This window comes from Hakea prostrata, chromosome 8 (assembly GCF_041222555.1).
Source record: "Hakea prostrata isolate BN-2017 chromosome 8, UWA_Hpros_2, whole genome shotgun sequence".
Classification (NCBI taxonomy): domain Eukaryota; kingdom Viridiplantae; phylum Streptophyta; class Magnoliopsida; order Proteales; family Proteaceae; genus Hakea; species Hakea prostrata.
Genome location: NC_142607.1, coordinates 38,345,517 through 38,358,461, shown reverse-complemented (window position 1 = coordinate 38,358,461; position 12,945 = coordinate 38,345,517). Strand labels below are relative to the sequence as shown.

General features: G+C 35.9%; 1 protein-coding gene across 1 annotated transcript; it reads left to right on the top strand.

Annotated features, from left to right (window-relative positions):
- The first annotated feature begins 814 nt into the window (after nt 1–814).
- Nucleotides 815–2,563, top strand: LOC149007777 (disease resistance protein TAO1-like). The gene is made up of 3 exons (XM_089166776.1): nt 815–1,384; nt 1,491–2,018; nt 2,106–2,563. Exons 1-3 carry the CDS (start codon nt 900–902, stop codon nt 2,218–2,220), a joined length of 1,128 nt encoding a protein of 375 aa, XP_089022902.1. The 5' UTR covers nt 815–899; the 3' UTR covers nt 2,221–2,563.
- The last annotated feature ends 10,382 nt before the right edge of the window (nt 2,564–12,945 follow it).

Below are 12,945 nucleotides of genomic sequence, written 5' to 3'. Positions count from 1 at the left end.
ACTCATCCAACATTACCAAATCTCTTTCCTAAGCTTGTAGCTACTTTTTGGTAGGGGTGTAAACAGATTGGATTCGGATTGGATAGTGGTAATACCATATTCGCATCCTATTATATTCAGACTGACTTGGATAAATATTCTATCTATTTTTGGACAAATTCAGTCGGATTCGAATGATAATCGGATAATTATTTTCTTAAGTAGATTCTTCTAAATGGTCATGTTTACAGATTAATATAAGTTTTCGACTACCTGTTGACATCTTTACCATTTTATTTGTGAGGCTAGGTTTGAAATTTAAGAATTTAGTTACTTTGGTAGTTATTTTAGTAGAAAGTCTATAAAACTAGTCACATATCTCAAGTAAAAAAGTATAAATCAAGAAAAATAATTCCAAATAAGTAACTTGATCGGATAATTTTATCAGACGAATAATAATCGATAAGAAATGAGTATACCATATCTGCATCATATTAGTAATTGGACGGATTTGGATACTGCTAAACGGATGCAGATGCAAATTCATTTCGGTTATCCATTTACACCCATACTTTTTGGCCTCTACATGTAATATCTAACTTAATGCAGATTGCTAGGATAACACAAACAATTAAAGGATCAATAATTTAGCTCTAATGGCAACTAATCTAGTAGTAGAAAGTAGTGGTCTGCAAGCTAATATTTGTAAGTACTTTTAAGTAATACATATTTTCCTTTCTTTTATCAACACAAATAATAATAATAATAAATAAATATGTAAAAGAGGTTTACTAGAAAGAAGACAAAAGAATAGTGAACCTCTTTCGTAGAATCCCGTTGACTCTAGACATCAAGCGGCAGAATTCCGACTGCATCTCCCTTGACATCTTCATTGCAGCCTTAACTGCAATTGCAAATTCATGGCTTCCGTCTCTTCCCAGACCTCCGGATTATCCACGAAGTATGATGTGTTCGTCAATTTCATGGGTGAAGATATTTACAATGGCTTCGCTGTTTTCCTTGAGAAAGATCTGAAAAGGGAAGGAGTCGAAGTGTTTATAAATAGCAAAGACCTGTGGGATGGAGAAGAGATCCAACCGACACTCCTGCAAATAATCCGAAGATCAAAAATCTGGATTACTGTCTTCTCCAGCGATTATGCCGAAAGCAAATCGTGTCTCTCGGAACTGGAGGAGATAGTTCGTTGGGATATATTCGGCCCTCGAATTGTTCTTCCCGTATTCCTGGATGTTGAACCAAGGGATGTTCGCAATCAGACAGGAAGATTCGGAAAATCATTTCAGAAACACCTGGAGATATTTGATGCCCAGAAGATAAAGACATGGAAGGACGCGTTGAGAACGACAGCAGAGATAAAGGGACTCGAACTGCAGCAAATAAATGGGTAATTAAATTCAAGACCTTCCTCATCTTGTAAACTCCAAAATATTTAGTTCTACGTCTGCTTTTGCCTCAATCTGTTAATATTTTATCTTCTCAACAATTTGCAGGGATCTGTCAAGATTAGAGGAGATACTTGTTAAGTGGGTTTTAAGACAAAGGATTATTGGCACAATCCGGCCGAATTATGATGTGTTCATCAGTTCCAATGATAAAGATACTGGCAAAAACTTCACTGCTTTCCTTCAAAAAGATTTGAAAAGAGTAGGACTCAAAGTGTGTATGGATGTGGATGTACAAGGGTTCTCATTTGGAGATTCTATCGGAGAAAGGGTTGTGGATGCTATCCATATGTCCAAAATCGCGATCATTGTCTTCTCCAAACACTATGCGGATAGCACAGGGCGCCTCTACCAACTGGCTAAGATTTTTCAATGCAATAGACGTGACGGTCAAATAACTATTCCCATATTCCTTGATGTTGGATCAGACGATGTTCGCCATCAGTCCGGAACCTTTGAGAGGTCATTTCAAGATCACCAGAAGAATTTAACTCCTCCCGATATAGTAACGATGTGGAAGCATGTGCTGACGGAGGTAGGGGGCATGTCTGGTTTCGATCTCGGACAAGTAGATGGGTAATTCTGAAACCCACAATCTTCACTTTCTTTCCTTGTTCTTCGTCTTCCTTCATTGGCTAATATTTATATTTCAAACAATTGCAGGAATCAACCGAGGCTGGTGAACCTAGTTGTTTATGAGGTTCTGTCAAAATTGGATATAAACAATAGGGGATTAAATGCTCATTTAGATCTATTAAATATTTTTTCAAGTGATTAAAACGTGTATGCATAGCTTTTATGCAATTTGTCGTAAATGGTTTAGTTTCTCTCTCTTGTTCGGCTCTTTTTCCTTTTTTCCCTCGTTCCTTGTGGTAAGAACCAAATGGTTTAGCTTCTGTTGTTTAAACTGACTCAGAAAGGAAGTTGAGACATTCAATGATTATTATCAGGGACACAGTTTCCTTCTCTTAGGTGTGACTAAACAAAATGGTTTCAAATTCCTGAGCCATCTCCTGGATCTCTTCTAAGATATGCTTGATCCTCCAAGGCATTGTTTTCTCTTTATTATTAATAAGATGAATGATAGCTGTGTTATCGCCTTCAAAGATCACTCTTCTAATATTGTTGGAAATTGCTATTTGCATAGCTCTTCTAAATGCTGTAGCCTCAGCTTGTAGAGCATTGATATATCTCTGCATTTAAGGAAAGAGCTAACCACGAGACTTGCTTTGGTTTTTTGAAAGGTCTGTTGTGAGCTGCATTGTTGAATGATGATCAAATAATCCAAAGAGTAAATAAGTGTAAGGTAAGAGATTAGCCTTCTTTTGTGTAATTCTTGGCTGAGGCAATCCACTTAGAGATTTGCTCTATCAGACCTGCAAAATGATTCCACCAGCAAATTTTGAAACATCTCCAAACCTGCTTTGCATAGTTACACTTTAGAAAAATGTGATTTATATTTGCAATCTCTGTTGCACATAAAAGGCATACATCTCTAATTCTGCATCCTCTATCCTTCAAAAGTTTGGGAGTTGGCAAAGTATCTTCCAGATAAAGTGGATGACTCTTGGTGGCATAGGAAGATGCCACAATTTCAACCATGGATGATGGTAGTTTGAGTTCTAATCTCTAACAAAAAGTTTGTATGCTGAAGCCACAGTGAAGTCTCCTGAAGATGTTTGGTCACAAATGATTTTATCATTTTTTCTTGTCATAGGAAGAGAGATGCTTAGAATATTCTAAACAATTTCAGGGCTCCACCATTAATTAACTTTGTAGAAGGTACCATTGCATAGCATCGCAGGGACTTTGAGATTTACGATGCTTGAAAGAGGAAGGACAGGGTAGCTAGGACTATTATCCTGAGCTCGATGAGGGATGACCTGATGCTTCGATTTGAGAAGCATAGGACTGCAAAGTCTTTATGGGAGGCAATGAAGTTCCAGTATGGAGGGACTTCCACCACCAGAAGCCGCTAGCTCGGACTCACTTTTGATGGTTACAAGATGCGCCAAGGTCACACCATGAGGCAGCACATAACCATCATGTCCAATATAATAAGTGAGTTGAGCGCATGTGGGCACCAAAAGACTGATGGAGAACAAGTCTTTGTAGTCATCAAGTCACTGCCAAAGACTTGGGAGCACATGAAGATCTTCTTGACTCATGTTAATGATGTCAACACTTTTGATTAAGCTACCAAGCACCTTGAGCTGGAGGAGGATCTGATGTTGGCTGATGCCCCTCCCACTAAAATATTTGTTGCTAAAGCAATCACCAGTAAGGGTGCAGGCTCTGCACAAGAGAGAAAAAGCTCAACCTCAGCATTCCAAGCAAAGTAACAAGGGTGGGAATGGAAACAAGAATGGCCTCAAGCCTTCAAGGGGGACTAGAGCTGGAAAAAAGAAATTGTCTTTGATTTGCTTCAATTGCTGAAAGCCTGTTCACTTTGTTCGTGATTGCAGTGATCAGGAGGTAACTTTATGTTATACCTTATCTTGTTATGTAACAAGTTCTTCAATGCTTGCTGAATTTCTATCTCAAGGTCCCTGTGATTCACGTTAAGGAACAATTAGGGTCGTCAATAAACAAAGGATCATCTAACAGTGCATAACCATGATGAGCTCGCACTACCGCTTGATACGTGCCTAGAAAATACAAATAGGTAGTACAATGCTGAAAAAGGGAAGAAAAGTCGTAGTCTCACACCATTCGTCTTCTCCTCAACTCTTTCCCTGCAATATCGGCAAGCAATTTTCCACATTCAACCATTGCCTGACTTGACTGTCGGAAGCAGCCTACCGATCAACTCGATCGGTCTCCTAATAGAGTTCTTCACTTTTGTAGGTGTAACAAGAATTCTAACTATTAGAGGAAGATTCCAGTTGCGAGTCACATTCAACTAAGAGAAAGTTGACAATTTTAACCCTAGAGGAAGAATTAATGCTAATATTTAGAGACGTCTATGGGAAAGAGCCAAAAGTCATGGCTTATTCATCTAAGAATCTGGAAAATTCACTGCCATTGGAAGTTCAAGAAGGAAGCCTGAAGGAATTGTGGCCAAGAAACAAGAAAGCCAAGAAACATTAGGTGCTTCCTCCATTGGCTCTGACATCAACTTCTTGGTAGAAACACAAGATGATCGATGAAGTTATACTTCTAGGGGATAAAGAAACCCAATCTCGCCCTAAGGATCCAACACCGAAGGTTTCGGTTAGAGTTTGCCTACAAATGGAGGCAAGCAAAGGATTGCACTTTGTAAGATGTGAGAGTGGTGTGAGCTTTTTAGGAATAGTGGAAACTCTTTTATCTCTATTGTATATAGACAATCTTGTCAAACTAGGTTAAATTCCTTTCTTTATATGTTATATTATATTGTACAAATGGTAATGTGACGGAATCAGGAGAAATTTCTTGTAAGTGCAACTTCATCTATGAAGAAGATGTGGTACCGTCAGTGGGAGACGGAGATGTATTCCACGAAGCCTCCTGTGGATGCTTGGAGTGCGTTTATAACACCCATTGATGGCGAAAACAGAAAGATTGCCAGGCATTTTGAGAAGTCTTTGGAGAAGAACTGGAGAACCCCCTTTCTTGCTAATTTAGAAAGGCAGATTTTAGCTTTGGAGAAAGCTATTGGAAAGAAACTGATTTAGTTTATTTTATTGCTTCCGCTAAACTCGATAACTTTTGAAACTTGATTACTTTGATTTGATTCTTTTTTATTATTATTATTTATACTTGGAGTATTTGGACTTCTATAATCCTGTTTGATTAATTGTTTGAACTTGCTCTTGCTCTTAATTTCTATTTCTTACATTTATTATTATTGATGGTAAGACCATGGATCTTGTGACGGATCGCACCCACGGGTTTATCAGGCAGGACCGAGACCGGCGGGTGGGGTGTGACACATTTAATAGCCAACAAATAGAGACCCATACTTCATAACCAAATCAACCATCCAAAAGGGCCAAAGTTAAAACATCACTATGTTGGACAAGTAATTGGTTCAAAATGGTTTATCTTGATTTTAAGAAATATCAAAATAGAAGGCCTAGAGCAGAATGTAAAAAATGTGGGAAGATATTTTTTGTTGACCCCCCCAAAAAATGGGACCACTGGTCTCAATAATCACATGAAAAAGTATCATAAGGTAGATAACAAGGACACAAATAAAATGATGTTGCAACAAAGTGATGGAAACTTGGGGATGAGGAGCTTGAAAATTGACCCGAATGTAGTGTGTGACATGGTCTTGGAGTTGATTGTTAATAACGAAATCTCTCTAAGATTTGTAGAATATCCAATGTTTAGGAAACTGATGTTATATCTCTATCCTGAGTATTCTCCTATTAGTATGAATACTCTTTTGAGTGATATTCATAGAAAGTTGCTATTAGAAAGACAATGAAGATGTCATTTGGAAGAGTGTCAATCACAACATATTTGTATACTTCAATAGCTAATGATGGGTATACGACACTCACTGCTCATTGTATTGATAACTCATGGGTTTTGCAGAAGAAATTTATCAAGCTTTCTGTATTAGCACCTCCACATTTAGGTGCAAATATATGTGAGGTTGTTCACAAGATTTTGAGTGGGGGATTAAACAAAAATTATTTTTAGTGACAGTTGATTTTGCAAGTTCCAATGATTGTGGGATTAATTATTTAAGGTCCACTTTGAATTCAAAGAATACATTGATCTGTAAATGAAAAAAAAAATTCATATCCGATGTTGTGCCCATATTTTGAACCTTATAGTTCAAGATGGTATCAACTTCATAGATGCATCTGTCAAAAAGGTTCGAGATAGTATCAAGCATGTGAAGAGTTCACAAGCTATGAAACTAAAATTTCAGGAATGTTGTGATCGCCTAGGAATGCCTTTTAATAAGGGCTTGCATGGATATGTAACTACACGATAGAATTCAACATTCTAAATGCTTAGTGATGATCTATTTTATAAGCCAGTATTTGAAACTTTGGGATATTCAGATCAGAGTTATGTATTTAACCCTAACTCAGATGAATGGAAGATGATTGAAAAAATTTTAAAATTGTTAAAACCATTCAATGAGGTCACAAAGGTTTTATTGGATTCAAAGTATCTTACTTCAAATCTATACTTTATTTGTGTGGTGAAAATTTATATAGCTTTGAATAATGGGTCATTGGTATATAAGTTTATGGGAGATATATTAGTTGCCATGACACAAAAGTTCAACAAATATTGGGATAAATACTCTTTGATTTTGTCATTTGTCATTACCTTGGATCCTCGATACAAAATGAGTATTGTTTAAGCTGCATTTGAATCAATTCATCAAGAAAACTCTTTCTTAGTGGACGATGAAATTCAACATGTGAAGGAAGCTTTGGAAAAACTCTATGGGTAATATGAGAGCATGCCAAAAGATCAAGAGTCTTCTTCTTCTTTTTCTTCTTCTATTATGACCAACGAGGCCTCTTCTAATTTTTTCAAAGTATATTATTATATGTCTTCGATAATTTGTGTTATCTTGTGATTGATATTTATTAGTTTTTATGTTATATAATACATTCTATGTCTATTTTATAGAATTACCTTAGAAAAAATATTGTGGAAAGAGTTGGGACAAGTAAGACTGAACTGAGTCTGTATCTTGAAGAGCCATCCATGCAATGGGCTAAGGATTTTGATATTCTTGCATATTAGAAGGTAGTTGAAGGTGAGTACCCTAATTTGGCACGGGTAGCCATTGATGTATTAACAATTCTAGTGTCAACGATTGCATCTAAGTCGGCATTTAGTACTGGGGGTAGGGTGATTGATAAATATCAAAATAAGTTACTCCCTCACAATGTTAAGGCCCTAGTATGCCTTCGAGATTGGATGTATGATCTGAACTTTGAAGGTAATATTATTTTTCTACAATGCATATTTTCTAGATATTATTTTTTAACTCTAATTAATTATTTTAATTGTTGTTTTTATCATTTTGTGTAACTGAATCGGATCCAGATCAAGATACTAAAGAATTATCTCAAGCATTGCAAGATGTTTTTACAATGTATCAAGTTTCTGCTGAAGCATCCACAGCTCCTAGTAACATAGGTTAAGTTTATAAGATTGGGTATGAATTGTATGATTTGGCTGCTTTAGTTATTATGTGTATATTTTTCCAATTTCCAGTCTATGCATTTCAATTGCAATCATTTCGTATTTGCGCCCTCTGTAATATTTTCTTTTCCTTGGCTAATTACTTATAAAAATAAGGATTTTCATTCAACCCAATCAATTAAGAAAAGAAGACTGTTTTTTGACTTAGGATTTCATTATTATACTTGTTAGGGAATAGTTACACCAAATGGAAGACTTATTTTCCTTGTAAACCTAGAAAGGAAGATTAAAGTGAAGCTCATGAAACCATAATGGGGTATAAATTTACATGTTCAAAATTACATCCTACATGTGATCCTTGTACAATATAAGTAGGCACCATCAACTGTAGCAAGGTGAGAAGTAAATACCGAAATTATTCCCCACAAGCCCCAAAGCAGATGGCTTGCAAGAGCATACTTCTCAACATCTTCAAGTACTTGCTCCACCTTAGGTTCAGTAGGCTCATCACCTATAAGATTTATAAAAAATAAATAAATTTAAGTTTGACTATAGAATTCATCATCCCCTCAGAAAATCACTATTTCCATGCCACAGAGCTTGAACTTTTCAATGGAGGTTGAAATCAGTGATCAGGAGTATGTAGTGCATTGTGATTTTCGTGGCCAATCTTAGAAAATTCTCTACCCATAAACTAGCGCTCGTTCAAATCTGTTAAAGGCACAGATCATGAACATAACCTTAATTAGGCTCTCTCAGTAAGGATATGAAATAGAATTAAATAAAAATAAGGCTTTGAAACATGGAAACAACAGAACTGAACTGACATCTACCAGGATATTGGCCATAGTCAAAAACATGAGGCTTCTCAGAATGACAATTTGCAGCCAATTCACAGAAGTGATTCGCAAGATCATAAGCAATAGGGTTATAACTTGCATCAACTTAAATGTGTCGTCTCTAGATATTTCTTCAATAGTAACATAGATAAGGGTGTCAATCGATTCAGATTCCTGAGAAAATCAATTAAGCTTTGGGTATTCAGATTGGTTTTGGTTTGGTTCAATGATGGTGCAAACCAAATCCGATTCAAGATCTAAGTCCAAATCTGTTAAAGATGGCTCTTGTTGTTTACCATTGTTCGATGTGTTTTGATTTATAACTAGTCTCGAGTTGCTGCAGATTTCGTTTTAAAATTTTCAAGAAGTGTTACTAAACTGTGTAGATTATGGATGTTGATCACATTCTGAAACTAGAATTCAGACTGTTACATTTAGGAGCTTCACTTCAGTGCTGTGCATCGAGATTTCGATCTCGACCGTTGGCTTCACATGCTGCGCATTAAATGCACAGCATTGAAGTCACACTATACATTTAGAGTTGGATAAAGTTATGAAGATGCTACTATTCTTTATTGAGCAAATTGCATCGACACCCAAAAATGGAGGCTTTATAGCACTAACACCCCACTTTATGTTTAAAAAACACAAACACCTTGTTCATTAAACACAGTAATACATTATGTTAGTGAAACCATTAACCTACTATTTATTTTTCTTTAATTCAAAAAATGCCCTTACCAAAATCAGAGGAGAAAAAAGGGCCATTAGATGGTTGAGATGTGTTTTATTCTAATCCTATGCCCATTATTCTTCCAACACTTAAGCTATGCTTTCATCCCCAATCTATTCTCTCTCCTCACTTGGCTATACCCTGCTTCACCCTGTTAGACCTTCTAGGGTTTTCCACAAAACCTAATCAATGATAAAACCATCCAAGAACTAGAATATGATATTAAATTTAGAAAGTATTGGACATACCTTATACCAGACGTATATTGAAGAAGATTGATGCAAACTTTGAATACCAAATCTGCAAAGTGGCGAAACCTTCTCCAATCTCCTCATCTTTCTACCGTACATCTTTCTTGTGGAGAGAGAAGAGAACAAAAGAGCTTGAGAGATTGGAGGGACCCCATCATTGCTATTTATAATAACAATCTCAAACCTTAGTCCACTTCCACAATAGACCGGTTTGGCTCATCTCAAACCTAATGGCAGTGCATTGGCCCGATGTGTTGAGACCGCCATCAATTATTAACCCTAGTAATTAATCCAAGCCCATATATTACCTAGGATAAACTTAACAATCTCCTACTTGGGCTAGATTAATTACTTTGTTACGATAAATTGATATGGCCATGGATTATCAATCCCAAAATTTGCCATTAATCCTTGATCCAGTTAACAAGTTCATTAATATTAAACAATAGTAGAAGATATGTCTCATCATACAACATATTTCTTTCTATCAGTCACAACAAAAAATTACTTACTAACTAAACCGAAATAAGATGAATAAGGAATATTCAACAATTGTGATCACATAAACAATATTATTCCTTGTTGATCTTTCATCATACCCCTGAATATCGTCATATTCATGGGTGTCTTGAACACCGTCATATTCAAGGCCAACACACATTTAGGCCCAAGGCCATGGTCAATAGTCAATCCATCAATAAACATCATAACAACGAAACACAATTAAATGCATGCATGCATCAAAACATCCATAAGAAAAATAATTCCTTCATCATATATATATGTGTGTGTGTGTGTGTGTGTGTGTGTGTGTGTGTGTGTGTGTGTGTAATCTTTCTTCTCAAGCCAAGATTTACTTGCATTACAGTCTCTCTTAAAAATATCCCTTTTGATCACACCAATAACACATAATATCACCATGGTTATTCTTTTCCTTGTTATATGGATGATATTTGTCTTTCTTGAAAGAAATTTGTTTGTTCTTATGAAAGCCACTACCAGATGCTTTGTTGTCTTTAATCAGATTTATAGTCTCAATTTTTGTCCTTTTCTTGTCGCTTTCTTCTTGAACACATATGGAAATAATGTCTTTTTATGGTCTTTTCCTTTGCCTGTGCATTAAGTGAAGTTCTAAGCGTAGCGTATGACTCTAGAAAAGATTTGATAGCATGATGAACTAGAAATTCATCATCGACCATTGTCCCAAGATCTTTTAATTTATTTGTTGTAGAAGACATCTCCAAAGATATTCTCTAACACTTCTGTACCATCAAATGTAGATGAAGTCAGCTTGGACATCAGTTCTCCTTTCTCACCCTTTTGTGATAACTCAAACACTGCTTTTATCTCTGCAAGATATTCTACCGCAGTGTCCTTCATCTCTACACTGTCAAGCATGGACTCAGGGATGGATTTTTTCATTATAATTAAAGTTTTCTTGTTGGCTATCACTCATTCTTTATGCTTTAACTTCTCCTCAATTGTACTAGCAGTGAAAAGATCAGCAGGCTTTAGCTCTTTAAGAGCCACATCATAATCAAGCAATCCAAGTGTAGCATTTATTTCATCTACCCATCTTTTATAGTTTTCCCGAAGAGAGCAAGGATGGAAGCCAAAGCATTAGCTTGAGTAGACATCTTAAAAGGATAACAAAAGTTCAAAACAACAACATAAGTGACAACAGACATTCAAACAATTATATCATGATCATATTATGAGAATCACATGTCACTCTCAGATATAAATGTGTGAGAATCACACCATACCAAAACGTGCTAAAAACAAAAACTTTAGCCAACATGAGTTGACCAAGTAATATTTCAATCTTTGGGTTAAAATATACAAGGCCTCACATGTATTTTCGCAAATACCACGGGATAGCAATGACTTTCTAAAATTCCTTCACCTTTGGGTAATAAGAAACTTATGAAAATCACACCATACCAAACATGCTAATGGCACAAGCCTTAACCAACATGAGCCGACTAAGTAATATTTCAACCTTTGGGTTGGAATATACAAGGTTTCACATGTAACTTGCAAATACCACGGGACAAGAATAACTTTCGAAAATTCCATTCACCTTTGGGTGATAATAAACTTCTAAATTATGCTTCCTAAAACATCATAATGTGTTAATCTACCTTTAAAAAATTGAATGCAACAATAATCCTTGAAAATCTCATTACCTTTGAGTTAATGAAATTCCTTAAATTATTATTCATTCCCACTTGAGTGGATATATCAATGTTACTTAGATAACATCACCTTTGAGAAAATGTCACCAAACTTTGACTACTATGACAAACAATAAAAAGATGGGGGAGGTGCCACTTTGGTGGATTACATTCCTTCGTATTATCTCCATCCAAAATTTAGAGTCGAAAAGCAAAGTACGCACAATATATTAATATAAAGCACAACCAGCAAGGGGTTAATATGAAATTAAATCTTTCTTTTCTTTCCTTTATTCCTTTTTTTTTTTCCCGGATCCATGGCCAAACTGGGTGGGGTTCAACAGAGGCCACTCCCGCTTCGTACAAGACGACATTCCGTCTAGAAGAAGGAAAAAAAAATTCTCCAAAATGAACCCAAAACTCCCATATAAGACAGGATTCTAAAATCTCATCATCCCATATCATCAAAAACTTCACAAAAAAACCAAGATACTTATAAAATTTCACGGATTACCAATTCATGCAAAATATTACCATCCGCTCATTTTGATCCCAATAGAAAATCAAATCAATATAACCTAGTTCCATAATGATTTACTCTAAGAATCTAGTTCCATAATGATTTACCCTAAATCCTCCCATTGGATCCAATCCAAAATCAAATCAACATAATTTAAGGTTTCAATTAAACCCTGAATCCTCCCATTAGATCCAATCCAAAATCAAATCAACATAATTTAGGGTTTTAATTAAACGTTGGATACTCCCATTGGATCCAATCCAAAATAAAATAACATAATTGGATATTTCCTTTCTAAAAAAATCCCTTTAAACCATATAATATAATCTATGAAAATTATGACTAAAACGAATAACCGATTCTAGTTTTGCAAGAAAGGCTCTGATGCCAATTGTTAGACCTTCTAAGGTTTTCCTCAAAACCCTAATCAATAATAAAACCATGCAAGAACTAGAATATGATATTAAATTTAGAAAGTATTGCACATACCTTACACCAGATGTATATTGAAAAATATTGATGCAAACTTTGAATGTCAAATCTGCAAAGTGACGAAACCTTCTCCAATCTCCTTGTCTTTCTACCGTACCTCTTTCTTGTGGAGAGAGAAGAGAACAAAAGAACTTGAGAGATTGGAGGGACCCCATCATTGTTATTTATAAAAGTAATCCCAAACCCTAGTCCACTTCCACAATGGACCAGTTTGGCCCATCTCAAACTTAATGGCAGTGCATCAGTCCGATGTATTGAGACTCCCATCAATTATTAGCCCCAATAATTAATCCAAGTCCATATATTGCCTAGGATAAACCTAACACACCCTCTCCACCATCGGCACTGGCAACACCAGGGACGCCGCCACCACCACCATTACC

Bases quoted from the DNA above. Each gene is read 5' to 3' on its own strand.
- LOC149007777 (XM_089166776.1), top strand. From the start codon at position 900: ATGGCTTCCGTCTCTTCCCAGACCTCCGGATTATCCACGAAGTATGAT. The intron at 1,385-1,490 runs GTAATTAAATTC...AACAATTTGCAG, and splicing joins GAACTGCAGCAAATAAATGG to GGATCTGTCAAGATTAGAGG. The intron at 2,019-2,105 runs GTAATTCTGAAA...AAACAATTGCAG, and splicing joins GATCTCGGACAAGTAGATGG to GAATCAACCGAGGCTGGTGA.